Below are 14832 nucleotides of genomic sequence, written 5' to 3'. Positions count from 1 at the left end.
CTCTCAAGCATGAGGTCCTGAGTTCAAGTCCCGATAGCAAATGTACCAGAGTGATGCTCTGTTTTTGTTTTCCTCTCTCCTCTTATCTCTCTCACAATAAAGTCTAAAGGGTGGGGGTGGGGAGAGTAAAGGAAGAATAAAGGAGTCTTGAGTCAGATGGTCAGACTCCCCCACTGGCTGACTGCCTATGTGACCTTGAGCGAGGTACTTAACTTCTCTGCGAAACCGTACCCATTTCACTGCGTCCTTGTGAGGATCACACACATAAAGCACGTGGGACTGTTGGTCTGCATCTAATTCTGCTTCTCAGACCCCTTCTGTTTTGATCATCACATTAGGTTCACTTGCATTGCTTAACGCTATGGTCTATTTACATAATCACTGCTTTACCTGAGACCCGCCCTGCCTACAGGACACTGGTTTAACCCCCACTGGTTAGATGCAAGCTTGACACTTGCGAGCGTGGGCGCTTTTCCCTTCTCCCCACCCCCTATCCTACATACTTCCTCTTCCGACCTGACACTTCTGCCTCAGGAGATATAAAGGACAGGATTTTCTCATGAATAGAGGTTAGATTGATTGCACTACATTCCCGCTCATCAGTAAAGACTGAACTGCATTCCCAGCGTGAGTCCCTGGTCATCTCTCTCCCGCCCAAGAAGCAAGCCCGGCATGGGACAGTCCCCACCACAGAGGAAGTAAAGCACGGGGTTGCTTTCTGGTCCAGTGCAGTCATGGCTGAGTGAGCTCCTCGCTCCCAACTCTCCATGGTAAGCCCTGGAGGAGAAACACCACCAGAGGATCCTCTGTCCCCATCTTTGTCATAAGGCAGTCAGCCCTCTTCCTCCTCTGAGAGGTACAACGTGGCCCCTGGTCCCTGCCACCTTACCTGGTAGTCTGACGCTGTCCATGTTGAATGATCTGGGAAGGTGAATGTTGGTGGCCCTTGCCTTTAAGCTTCCAAGGGATAGTCAGGGAGACACAGAGAGACGGTGCCCTTGTGACGGGTGTGGCAGGTAGTCCCGGGCACGGAGAATGATGACTGATACTCAGGTGGGCATGCGGGACAGGCGTCTCTAACTAACTAGGTGATCACTGAAGTGGGTTTGCAAGGACGAGCCAATGCTTGACAGGTGGTGAAGAGAGGGAAGAAGCCGAGGAAAGAAGCCGTTGAAGGGTGGGTGGAGGTGGCAGGCAATGAGGCGGCTTCTCTGTTGGTTCCAGAGCAAAACACTCAGGGAGGAGGAGGGCTGGCTGGACCACGAAGAGCCTGTCATCTTTTTCACCGCTGGGGATGCAGTGGAGGACTCTGAGCCCGGGGCGCAGGGGGAGCGGGCAGGCATTCAAGGAAGACCAGCAAGGCACTGTGGGGGGCTACAAGGGTGAGGCCCACATAGGGGCTGCTCCTCTGATGGGCAGTGACACGCGGTGTCCTCAGACATGATCTGCACCCACAAACAGCCCACGTTTCTTTTTTTCATCGTTTATTGATTGATTGATTTTTTTCTATATGTACACATTTTTTTCTTTTTTTTTTTCCTTTTTATTTAAGAGAGGATTAATTAACAAAACCATAGGGTAGGAGGGGTACAATTCCACACAATTCCCACCACCTAATATCCCACCCCCTCCCCCTATAGCTTACCCATTCTCCATCCCTCTGGGAGCATGGACCCAGGGACATTGTGGGTTGCAGAAGGTAGAAGGTCTGGCTTCTGTAATTGCTTCCCCGCTGAACATGAGCGTTGACTGGTCGGTCCATACTCCCAGTCTGCCTCTCTCTTTCCCTGGTAGGGTGGGTCTCTGGGGAAGCGGAGCTCCAGGACATATTGGTGGGGTCTTCAGTCCAGGGAAGCCTGGCCGGCATCCTGATGGCATCTGGAACCTGGTGGCTGAAAAGAGAGTTAACATACGAAGCCAAACAAATTGTTGAACAATCATGGACCCAAAGCTTGGAATAGTGGAGAGGAAGTGTTAGGGAGGTACTCACTGCAAACTCTAGTGTACTTCTGCTTTCAGGTATATATTTTGCAGTAGTTTACGGATACGTGTGAACATATGCTCTCTCTCACAGAAACTGGTGTATATCTAGGTTTTGGGACTTTGTTAGAAAGTGAACCACCTGAGATGAAATTAGAGTATACTATGAAAGGAAAGGTCTCACCCGAGTAATGAAGCTGAAGGGTTGTCATTCCACACGTGAAGTCTCTGGACACAGTCTGAAGTGAAGCATGTTGAGGTGGCAATCGTTGTGTTGGTTAGGTTGTGATCGGCGGATGCAATATTATTTGATATGGATTGGGAGAGGCATACAGGAAAGTGGGCCCTATCCAAGGGTTCTAGGACTGGGGGAAGTAGGGGCTCTATAGTGGAGATGTGAGGTTCCTGCTGTCTTAGGGTTCAAAAAGACAATCGATAGTTAATGTTATCATCACATTATTTGGTAATTGGGTTAACTTTGAAAAGTCCTTTTGTTAGGGTTTGCTGTACAGTACCCAGTATCTTGTATATAGCTGTGCTATTGGTTGCTTCTGATCTGCTTGGTCTAGGCTTTTGAGTCTGCATATCAATTACACAGCCTATATATTAAAAAAATTGTTTGTGTTTTGAAAAACTTCTAGACATAGTTAATTTTCCCCCTCTTGTATTAACTAGTGATTTATATGACTACATTTTACTAGGAGTGTACATAAACACCACTCCCACCACCAAAAGACTGTGACCCATCCCTCCCACCCACTCCCACCCCCCACTGGCCCAGGAAGCCGCATGTCTACCCCTCACCACAGGGTTTTTACTTTGGTGCCCTACTTACAATTTGGTCAGGTCCTGCTTTTAGTTTCCCTTTCAGATCTTCTTCCTCAACTTCTGTTGATGAGTGGGATCATCCCATACTCATCTTTATCTTTCTGACTTAGCTCACTTAACATAATTCCTTCTAGCTCTGTCCAAGATGGGTCAGAGAAGGTGGGTTCATTGTTCTTGATAGCTGCATAGTATTCCATTGCATATATATACCACAGCTTTCTCAGCCACTCATCTGGTGTTGGGCACCTGGGTTGCTTCCAGGTTTTAGCTATTATGAATTGTGCTGCTATGAACATAGGAGTACACACCTCTTTTTGGTTGGGTGTTATGGAGTCCTTGGGGTATAACCCCAGGAGAGGAATTACTGGATCATATGGAAGGTCCATATCTAGCCTTCTGAGAGTTCTCCAGACTGCTCTCCACAGAGGCTGGACCAATTTACATTCCCACCAGCAATGTAAAAGGGTTCCTCTGTCCCCACAGCCTCTCCAGCATTTGTTGCTGCTGTCCTTTTTGATGTATGCCATTCTTACAGGAGTGAGGTGGTATCTTAGTGTTGTCTTAATTTGCATTTCTCTGACAATCAGTGACAGTTTTTCATATGTTTGTTAGCCTTTTGGATCTCCTCTGAGGTGAATGTTTTGTTCATATCCTCTGCCCATTTTTGGATGGGGTCATTTGCTTTTTTGGTGCTAAGTTTGCTGAGCTCTTTATATATTTTGGTGATTAGTTTCTTCATCGTTTATTTTATTTAAGTGGTTCTTTTCTTTCTCAGTTTTATTGGACAGAGAGAGAGGAGAGAGACACCTGCAGCCCTGCTCCATACTTAAGCAGGTGCACCGCCGCCTGGCCCCCACGGCCCACGTTTCCGTCAGCATGGCCTCTGTGCTTCTCCTCCAGAGACCCCGATTCAGCTGGCCCAGAATGGCAGTCTCCTGGAAACATAAAAAACTGACCACAAACATAAATCCCATGTGTCAGTTTCTGGCATTTTCTGGCAGTCACATTAAAAGTAAAAATGAGAGTGAATTTTCATAGCAGACTTTAACGAACCCGAGAAATCCAAGCTATTATCCCAACTGTAATATTTATTAAATTCAGCGAGGCCTCACACAGTGCTCGTCCTGGTCCCTAAGCTGTTGAAATTCAGAATGAATGGCGCTGTGCCCATGCTCAGGATGGCACGGGCATCTCAAGTCCTCAGAGTGGCACACGTCACTGGTGACCACTGCTTTGAATGAACCAGGTCCAGAATGGCGTCCAAGCAGACAAAATATCCACAGGGCTCTGGGTCCAGCCAGCTTTAGGAAAATGAGCTAGTTTTGCTTCTCGGTTCTGACATCCGAATCTCGCTCAAGTGACCCCCCTGCAGGTGGGGAGCCAGGGGGTGGGTGGGTGATAATTCTTTTTCTAACCAGATTAAAATGAACAGTTTAATCTGAGGAAGGCTTCCTATGAACCTCTGTCCTTGTAACAGCCATTAGGGCTGCCCCTCTCTCCTGCTCTCCGTCGCCCTGGATGGGAAGGAGGTGGGAGATGGTCGTGTTGGGGTGTACTGCTCTGGTCAGATGGGAACCCCTGACCCACGGCCCTGCTGTGAATTATACTATAGGAAGCAAGCCTCTCCTACAGCAGGATTTTGGTTTTGTTTTGGCTTTTTATTTTTATTGCCACCAGGGTTATTACCGGGGCTTGGTGCCAGCACTGCGAGTCTACCGCTCCTGGTGGGCCATTTTTTCTGGTTTTTTTCTTCCCCCTTTCATGTTTTATTTGACAGGACAGAGAGAAAATGGAGAGGGGAGGGGAAGACAGAAAAGAGGAGAGAAAGACAGACACCTGCAGACCTGCTTCACCGACTGTGAAGTGACTCCCCTGCAGGTGGGGAGCCAGGGACTCGAACCGGGGTCCGTGTGCATTGGTGCACCACCACCCAGCCCTCCCCTATAATAAGATTTTTTTAAATATTTATTTATTCCCTTTTGTTGCCCTTGTTGTATTGTAGTTATTATTGTTGTTGTTATTGATTTCATCGTTGTTGGATAGGACAGAGAGAAATGGAGAGAGGAGGGGAAGACAGAGAGGGGGAGAGAAAGACAGACACCTGCAGACCTGCTTCACCGCCTGTGAAGCGACTCCCCTGCAGGTGGGGAGCCGGGGGCTCGAACCGGGATCCTTACGCCGGTCCTTGCGCTTTGCTCCACATGTGCTTAACCTGCTGCGCTACTGCCCGACTCCCCAGATCATAGTTCTATTATCATCATGCAAGATTTTGACATACAAGTCTAGTCAACTAGTAAATACATTAGCAGTACTAGAATGGTTTGGTTCTGGACTCAGCATAAGTTCACCTTGCAGTGTTGGGGATTCAACCCAAGGTCTCATGACTTGTTTTCAAACTTTTAAATAGTCTACCTTTTTTTAAAAAATATTTATTATTTATTCCCTTTTGTTGCCCTTGTTGTTTTATTGTGATAGTTATGACTGATGTCATTGTTGTTGGATAGGACAGAAAGAAATGGAGAGAGGAGGGGAAGACAGAGAGGGGGAGAGAAAGACAGACACCCGCAGACCTGCTTCACCGCCTGTGAAGCGACTCCCCTGCAGGTGGGGAGCCGGGGGCTCGAACTGGGATCCTCATGTCTTACGGCGGTCCTTGCATCTTGTGCCACGTGAGCTTAACCCGCTGTGCTACCAGCCGAATTATTGGCATCCCCTCGTGTTATTAGCCTTCTCAGGGCCATTTCCCCTTCACAGCTTCCTGCTCCTCCCAGCCAGCAACCTCTTGTGTGTTTCTTTTAACCCCGCAGAACATCTAGTCCATTCTACAAGCATTTTTCAGATCGAGAGTACACCGTCTGTGTCTCAGAAGGGCTAAACTTAGGGAAAAGCTTCTTATTCTCACGTCATCATGTTCAGTTAAACGATGCAAGAAACCAAAGGCTTTGAAGCTCTTGCTCCAGATCACCCCCCCCCCTTACAGACAACACTACTCTCAGTTTATTGCATTTTGTGTATTGATTTGCAGCTGGACTTCCAGTTAAAACAGATATAACCCCTGGGCCATCTCGATTATGTTCTGGAGCTCGCCGTTCTTTCTTCTGTAGGATGAAGTGTAACAGGCCTTCTGTCAAGGTGGAAGACAAGGATTTCCCCTCCACCTGCTCAAAGAAAAAAGGTAACCATTTGGCAGTCTTTAAAAATCTTATTATAGGGGGCTGGGCGGTAGCGCAGCGGGTTAAGCGCACGTGGCACAAAGCACAGGGACCGGCGTAAGGATCCCGGTTCAACCCCCGGCTCCCCACCTGCAGGGGAGTTGCTTCACAGGCGGTGAAGCAGGTCTGCAGGTGTCTGTCTTTCTCTCCCCCCCCCCGTCTTCCCCTCTTCTCTCCATTTCTCTCTGTCCTATCCAACAACGACGAAATCAATAACAACAACAATAATAACTACAATACAACAAAGGCAACAAAAGGGAATAAATAAATATTTTTAAAAATCTTATTATAGGGGAGGGCTGGGTGGTGGCGCACCAATGCACACGGACCCCGGTTTGAGTCCCCGGCTCCCCACCTACAGTGGGGGACAACATTTCACAGTCGGTGAAGCAGGTCTGCAGGTGTCTGTCTTTCTCTCCTCTTTTCTGTCTTCCCCTCCCCTCTCCATTTTCTCTCTGTCCTGTCAAATAAAACATGAAAGGGGGAAGAAAAAAACCAGAAAAAATGGCCCACCAGGAGCGGTAGACTCGCAGTGCTGGCACCAAGCCCCGGTAATAACCCTGGTGGCAATAAAAATAAAAAGCCAAAACAAAACCAAAATCCTGCTGTAGGAGAGGCTTGCTTCCTATAGTATAATTCACAGCAGGGCCGTGGGTCAGGGGTTCCCATCTGACCAGAGCAGTATGCCCCAACACGACCATCTCCCACCTCCTTCCCATCCAGGGCGACGGAGAGCAGGAGAGAGGGGCAGCCCTAATGGCTGTTACAAGGACAGAGGTTCATAGGAAGCCTTCCTCAGATTAAACTGTTCATTTTAATCTGGTTAGAAAAAGAATTATCACCCACCCACCCCCCTGGCTCCCCACCTGCAGGGGGTCGCTTCACAAGCGGTGAAGCAGGTCTGCAGGTGTCTGTCTTTCCCCCACTGTCTTCCCCTCCTCTCTCCATTTCTCTGTCCTATACCCAACAACGATGACAATAACAACAATAACATCAACAACAATAAACAACAAGGGCAACAAAAGGGGGGAAATAAAGCCTCCAGGAGCAGTGGATTCATAGTGTAGGCACTGAGCCCCAGCAATAACACTGGGGGCAAAAAAAAAAAACTTAGAAAAGAGAGGGGCCGGATGGTGGCGCACCTGGTTGAGTGCACATGATACAATGCATGAGGACCCAGGTTCGAGTCTCCGGTCCCCAGCTGTAGGAGGAAAACTTCACGAGTGGTGAAGCAGTGCTGCAGGTGTCTCTCCGTCTCTCTTTCTCCCTATACCCCCTTCCCTCTCAATTTCTGGCTGTTTCTAGCCAATAAATAAATAAATATAATTTAAAAAATTTAAAAGAAAAGAGCTGCCAACTGTCTCCCAGCTGCTTCCTGAGCAGCCCGGCAAGAGGCATTTTTCTTAGATTTTTGAAGTGGACTGTTCCCTAGGCATCGATGAGACCATATTTTGTGACCCCCCCCCCCACACCCCTTTCTTTGACCATTCTATTCTAGCACCTTGTCCAGGCTCTTCCTCTTCTCTCCCAGCCCACCTTTCCTCAGAATGAACGATGGGCTGATACTCAGTCCACAGGTGGTGTCTTCCAAGCTTGTAGCTCTCAATGCCAAGCACAGACCCAGAGTTTCCAAGTTTCTGTGTTTAGCGAAAACTTCTCTTCTGAACTCCAGATCCGTTCACAGACTGCCCGCTTCGTAAACACCTGAGATCTCTCTTACTATCTGCCCCGTCTACCTGCTCAGATGTCACCTACCTACCTACTTAGTGAGCTCCCGGGCATCTCCAACATGCTCTGTGTAAGGGGAGCCTGCATTTCTCTTAAATGTAAAGGGTTGGGGTGGAGGAGATAGCATAGTAGTTATTATGCAAAGTGACTTTCATACCTGAAGCTCTGAGTCTCAGGTTCAATCCCCCATACCACCCTTAGCCAGAGCTGACCATCACTCTGGTAGAAACTGAATGAAAGTTAAAAAGGAAGGAAGGGGGGGTCGGGCGGTAGCGCAGCGGGTTAAGCGCAAGTGGCGCAAAGCGCAGGGACCGCTTAAGGATCCCGGTTCGAGCCCCCGGCTCCCCACCTGCAGGGAAGTCGCTTCACAGGCGGTGAAGCAGGTCTGCAGGTGTCTGTCTTTCTCTCCCCCTCCTCTCTCCATTTCTCTCTGTCCTATCCAACAACGAACAACATCAGCAATGGCAATAATAATAACCACAAGGAGGCTACTGTTAACAACAAGGGCAACAAAAAGGGGGAAAAAATGGCTTCCAGGAGCGGTAACCCTGGAGGAAAAAAAAAAAAAAAAGGAAGGAAGGAAGGAGAAAGAAAGGAGGGGGAGAGAGAAAGAGGAAAAAACAAAAACAAAAGAAGAAGAAAGAAAAGAGACATAACTGCCCACCTGGCTGTTTAGCCTGAAAGCCAGTCCTCAGCCCCTCTCCCCCATGTCCACACATCCAGTCCAGGAAATGTCTCTGCATGAACCGTTTCTGCAGAAGTTACCTGAAATAGTGTGCGCTATGTTCTCACGTGCCCACTGTCAGCAGGTCCAGGCTGCTGATAACACTCCCCTGCCTGCTCTGGGGGCACTGGTTCCTCCCAGACTCCTTCCTCGTCCTCCCACACAGCAGTCAGAATGAGCCAGTCTTTGTTGCCAGTCCCATGCGTCTGGAAGAAAAGCTTAAAATCCTTAGCAGGGCCATTTCCTCCCCCTGCCCACCCTGCCCGCCTCTGCCTTTGTACGGCCGGGTCACGTTGACTTCATTTCAGTGCCCTGGACCGCTGTCTACCCAGGGCCTCTGTCTAGGCTGCCACCTCGGACTGCAACTTCTCCCCCTCCGCTTCAGCTTACCCTTCCGAGTCTGGTGGAGATGTCTGTCATTCCGTCCCCTCACGCCTTGTGTCCTCTTGAAGCACGCTGCGCATCTTTCTAGAGCTTTCTTCCAGCTACAGTGTTGCACGTGAAGTCCGCTTTCCCGCCGGCCTGCTAACCCCACAACGGCCACGTCTGATGCCTTCCCCAACGTTTCCCAGAAACTAGCACAGACCCCCTTTCGTTTGGGAAACACACCACAAAGATGACTGTGGTTGAAATCCATACAATCTGCCCCAAACTGAGATCTTTCCCCCTGGTCTCTGACATATCCCGTATTCTCCCCTTCATAATACCAGCAACCACGCAATCCGAACAGAGTTAAGAGTCATCTTCGTTTTTGTTCTTTCGTACCAGATATTTTTGATATATTTACCCATCCCCTACCTGGAAACGATAAAAGCACTTGTGAGCGAATAATCGAGCCCCAGCAATTGTCCCCTTCAAGCTGCTTCTCCAGACCCATACACAGCACTTCCGTTTCCACCACATGGATCTTGTCCCACGTCCAGGACATGCTGCTGTCCAGTCTGGGGCGTTACACATTCTAGCCCCTGGACCAGAGCTCAGCCTTCCTGATACGCGATCAGCGAGCTCCGGGAACATTCAGATGATTCCTTCCTTGGGTGTAAAACTAGGTGACTGTCGGGAGTCGGGCGGTGGCGCAGCGGGTTAAGCACAGGTGGTGCAAAGCGCAAGGACCACCATAAGGATGCTGGTTCGAGCCCCCGGCTCCCCACCTGCAGGGGAGTCACTTCACAGGCAGTGACGCAGGTCTGCAGGTGTCTGTCTTTCTCTCCCCCTCTCTGTCTTCCCCTCCTCTCTCCATTTCTCTCTGTCCTAGCCAACAACGACATCAATAACATCAATAATAGCTACAACAATAAAACAACAGGCCAGCAAAAGGGAATCAATAAGTAAATTAAAAAAAAAAAAAAAAAAACCTAGGTTACTGTCAACTGTACGACAGTGAGTGATAGCAACCTGTTTTTCTGCCTTCTTTTAGATGCGCACTTCCGGGAAACAAAGCGGTGTCTTTCTGTATTTTAATTCTCTGCCTACACCGATGCAGCCTCAGCTGCATCTGTCTCTGCGCCCCAAGCCTGTACTGACATTAACTATGGACTTTGCTTCCTAGCAGATCGAAAAAGCTTCTGCACAATCCACAGCACAGGCTATTTAAAAAGCTGGCCGCCCACAAAGATGGGGCTGGATGAAGACAACGAGCCAGACAATGAAGGGTGTAACCTCAGCTGCCTGGTGGCCATTGGACGACTCCATTCTCATGTGGTTCCCCAGCCGGTGAACGGGGAAATCAGGGTGAAGTCAATGGAGTATGTTTCTCGGCACGCGATCGATGGGAAGTTTGTTTTCGTAGACCAAAGGTGAGAGCCTGCCGTCGTCACCCTTGAACAGTGGTGGGAGAGAGTGGTCGGCCCTAAGGAGAGCTGGGAATATGTGGTCCAGGAAGTGGCAGAATTCATAGTGTCGGATTCTTAAACCTGAGGCCCCCCAATTTGATCCCTCCTACCACTGCGTGTGTCAGAGTGATGCTCTGGTTCTCTCTCCCATGAAAATAAACAAATAAATCTTTTTAAAAAAACAGTAGGGGTGGTGGTGGGAATGACACATCTGACTGAGTGCACATGTTAACGATGCTCACAGACTCAGGTTCAAGACCCCAGTCTCCACGTGCAGAGGGAAAGCTTCACTCATGGTGAAGCAGGGCTGCAGGTCTCTCTCTCTCTCCTCCCTCTCAATTTTTGTCTCTATACAATCAATAAATATCTGGGGCTTGCTTGGGAGATAGCATAGTGGTCATGCAAAAGACTTTCATGCCTGAGATTCTGAAGTTCCAAATTCAATCCCCAGCACCACCAGAAGCCAAAGCCTGTCAGTGCTCTGGTCTCTCTCTCTTTGTAGCTTTCATAAATTAAAAAAAAAAAACTCAAAAAATTAAATTTTTTTAGGGAAAAAAAAACAGGTGGAAGGCTAGAAGTGGACCTCCCTTATGACCTTGCAATTCCTCTCCTGGGGATATATCTTAAGGAACCAAACATACCCACCCCAAAAGGTTTGTGTACACCTATGTTCATAGCAGCACAATTTGTGAGGCGAACATGATAATCACTACACTACAGAAACAGACAGCAGCACAGTCTGTAACAGCCCAAACCTGGAAGCAGCCCAGGTGTCCAACAACACACGAGTGGCTGAGCAAGTCGTGGTATGTATATATACAATGGAATACTACTCAGCTATTTAAAAATTAAAAAATGGTGACTTCACCTCCTTCTTCACCCCATCTTGGATGGAGCTTGAAGGAATCATGTTATGTGAGATAAATCAGAAACAGAAGGATGAATATGGGATGATCTCACTCACAGACAGAAGTTGAAAACAAGATCAGAAGGGAAAACACTAAGCAGAACTTGGACTGGAGTTGGTGTATCGCACCAAAGGAAAAGCCTCGGGGGTGGGGGATGGGGGGGAGGGTTCAGGTCCTGGAACAGGATGGCAGAGGAGGACCTAGTGGGGGCTGAACTGTTATGTGGAAAACTGGGAAATGTTATGCACGTACAAACTATTTTGCTTTACTGTTGTCTATAAACCATTAATCCCCCAATAAAGAGATTTTTAAAAAGAAAGAAAGCAGGGAATATATAGGCGATTAGCTGGTTTCCTTATGGATATCAAGAGAAGAAGGTAAAGGGATCTTTGCTGACAAAAAGCATAAAAATCTCAGTTTTCTTGTGCTGTTCTTTGGAATACCCAAAAGGGTAAGTGCGATGTTTGATATCCTTGGCTGAAAGAGGACAAAGTAGGCATAGCATGCTCTCTGAAGCCATGGGAAGTTTCAGGGTCATTACTATAATTGAAGTTCTAGATGAGAGAACTTGGAAAAAAAATCATCTAGTTCTGAGCTGTCCAGTACAGTAGTGTGGTTTGGACTTTGTATGGCTATTTAAATCTGAATTTATTTATTGGATAGAGACAGCCAGAAATCAAGAGGGAGGGGGGTGATAGAGAGGGAGAGAGACAGAGAGACACCTGCAGCCCTGCTTCACCACTCATAAAGCTTTCCCCCTGCAGGTGGGGACCGGGGGCTCAAACCTGGGTCCTTGCGCATTGTAACACATGCGCTCAACCAGGTGCGCCACCACCCGGCCCTTTAAATCTGAATGTAATCAACTAAAATAAAAGTCTTGGTGTGTCACACTCAGTAGCCACATGTAACCAGCGGCACAGATAAGATCATTTTCACTGTCACAGGAAGTTTTCAGTGTGGAGTCCTGACCTAGCCCAACTTCAGTCTTTATGATTAGAGAGCTAAGACCCAGCTTGCAGACTGGCTTCCTTTGGGATTCACACTGAACTGGCAGTGACCTGGGCTAGACCTAGATTTCCCACTACTCTTTCCTGCCACCCCAGAATATTCACAACTCACCCGCTTTGCCACGGTGCAGATTCAATTAAACTTGGCCCTGTTGCGCCAGAGGAAGCTTAGGGGCTGTGGCATCGTTCCCTCTCTCTGTCTGTCTGGAAAAAAAAGCTGACCTGAAGCAGTGAAGCTCTGGCGATGACCTAAGAATGTCAGAACAGCAGAGGTAGCTAGCATAATGGTTATGCAAAGAGACTCATGCCTGAGGCTCCCACATCCCAGGTTCAATCCCCTGCACCATCATAAGCCAGAGCTGAGCAGGGCTCTGGTTAAAAAAATAATAACATTCTCAGATTAATAATCATCTTTCTGGGGAGTCAGGCTGTAGTACAGCGGGCTAAGCGCAGGTGGCGCAAAGCACAAAGACCGTCATAAGGATCCCGGTTCGAACCCCAGCTCCCCACCTGCATGGGAGTCGCTTCACAGGCGGTGAAGCAGGTCTGCAGGTGTCTATCTTTCTCTCCTCCTCTCTGTCTTCCCCTCCCTCTCTCCATTTCTCTCTGTCCTATCCAACAACGACAACAACAATAATAACTACAACAATAAAAAAAACCAACAAGGGCAACAAAAGGGAAAAAATAAATAAAATAAATATTAAAAAAATTTAAAAAAAAAAAGAGTAATTCAGAAAAAAAAATAATAATCATCATCTTTCTGGTTAGTGGAACTGTCTAGTAGATACTAGAAAATGAGACAGCTACTTTTAATTAAACTTTAAATGTATATTATTTAATGAGAGAGAGACAGAAAGAAAGAGAGCAGAGCACTGCTCAGCTCTGGCTTATAGTGGGGCAAGGAACTGAACCTGAGGCCTTAGAGCTTCATGAGTCTTTTGCATAACCACTGTGCTGTCTCCTTGGCCCCAGGGTACTCTTTGGCTGTGCAATGCTGGGTATCAGCACTCCGGCGCCTGTTTAAGATCCTTGAAGCCCCTCCTGTAAGGAGCGTTTGGTGTCTGGTCATTCTTACAAGCAGCAAAATGCAGAAGCTTTGCACTAGAGACTAGCTTTCTTCCCATTTTATTTTTTAAAAAATATTTTATCTGCCATATTTTAATCTAATATAGCCATCAATTTTTTTTAAATTTTTATTATTACCATTATTATTTTACCAGAGCACTGCTCAGCTCTGGCTTAATGATAGTGCAGGGGGATTGAACCTAGGGCAAGGAGCCTCAGGCTTGAGAGATTCTATGCATAACCATTATGCTATCTCCCCTAGCCAGCCATCACTTAAACCTAAAATTAAATCCCTTGTGAGAACATCCATTTTTTTAAAGACTTATTTGTGCTCCCCTCCCCACCACTCCCCAAGTCTTACCGTCTTAACTGCCTTGATTACATCTAGTGGCATGAAAAAATCATTGAAATAAATATAAATAAATGAATAGATGCACCTGGTAAGCATTCTGGAAACCCACCCAGCTTTGACCTTATTCTTAACCGGCACTTACCTGATTTTTTTTTTTTTTCCTTGTTTCTAAAAATCTCCCTTCTAGGGCCACAGCTATTTTGGCATATCTACCACAAGAACTTCTAGGCACATCATGTTATGAATATTTCCACCAAGATGATATAGGACATCTTGCAGAATGTCACCGGCAAGGTGAGCTCACTGCACAGAGGGTCTACAAGTGTGACCATCCCCGTGTCTAGGTCAGTCTACGCAACCTTTCAGAGAACTCTCCCACCCGGGCTGTGAAGTCAGCCAGCCCCGGAGTCTTCCAGCCAAACCTTCCTGGCCCTTTGTTTCCACTGCTGGGTCCGTAGCTCTCTCTGCACAGGCCAGGGAACTTTCTGGAAGACAGTCAGTACTCTGGGAGTCTGTATAAATTTAGTATGACCCCAGTGGTTCTTATTTTCTTTTCCATGAAATTCAGCAATAGAATAAATTCTCCTTTATTTTCTTGTGGACTAATCACATGGTCATAGCTAGCCCTGACTCCGCCTTTCTATCAGACCTCTTCACTCATCTCACACATATATTTAAAAAAAAAAATTATCTTTATTAATTGGCTAGAGACAGCCATAAATCAAGAGTGGATTTATGTAAAAAAATAAAATGAGATAGGGGGTTCTGGTGGTGGGAAATGTGTGGAACTGTACCCCTCTTATCCTATAATCGCGTCAGTGTTTCCATTTTATAAATTAAAAAAAGATTTAAAAAAGAAAAAAAAAGTGGAGGGGGAGACAGAGAGGGAGAAAGACAGAGAGACACCTGCAGCCCTGCTTCACCATTCAAAGCTTTTACCCCTGCAGGACGAGGGGCTAGAACCCGGGCCATTGTGCATTGTGACCCATGAGCTCAACCAGGTGCGTCACATTTTCCTAGAAAGCCCACTCTGTCACTGCCACAGCCATGACTCTGGTTGAGGCCCCTGTGCCCACCTGGTAATTGCAGTAGACTCCCAACAGGCCCCTGCTCCCCGCCCACCCCGTGCCCCAGACCATCTGTCTTCATTCCCATTATTACTGATAAGCTGAGCCTGACTGTTAAAGCCTGTGGCA

The 14832-nt window shown here is 47.5% G+C and overlaps 1 protein-coding gene across 22 annotated transcripts in view; it reads left to right on the top strand.

Moving 5' to 3' along the window:
• BMAL1 (basic helix-loop-helix ARNT like 1) overlaps positions 1-14832 on the top strand; it is a 116808-nt gene that overhangs the window by 87948 nt on the left and 14028 nt on the right. For 15 of the 22 annotated variants that reach the window (XM_060177128.1, XM_060177141.1, XM_060177138.1 and 12 more), the window contains 3 exons: positions 5834-5983; positions 10022-10268; positions 13824-13930. In XM_060177128.1, the coding sequence (XP_060033111.1) occupies positions 5834-5983; positions 10022-10268; positions 13824-13930 (504 nt within the window). The remainder of the gene's footprint in view (positions 1-5833; positions 5984-10021; positions 10269-13823; positions 13931-14832) is intronic. The other 7 variants (XM_060177139.1, XM_060177137.1, XM_060177132.1 and 4 more) reach the window with 2 other exon arrangements.

Source organism: Erinaceus europaeus, chromosome 17 (assembly GCF_950295315.1).
Source record: "Erinaceus europaeus chromosome 17, mEriEur2.1, whole genome shotgun sequence".
NCBI classification, from domain to species: domain Eukaryota; kingdom Metazoa; phylum Chordata; class Mammalia; order Eulipotyphla; family Erinaceidae; genus Erinaceus; species Erinaceus europaeus.
Note: the sequence above shows the minus strand (reverse complement) of the source record. Positions and strands in the feature narration are given on the sequence as shown.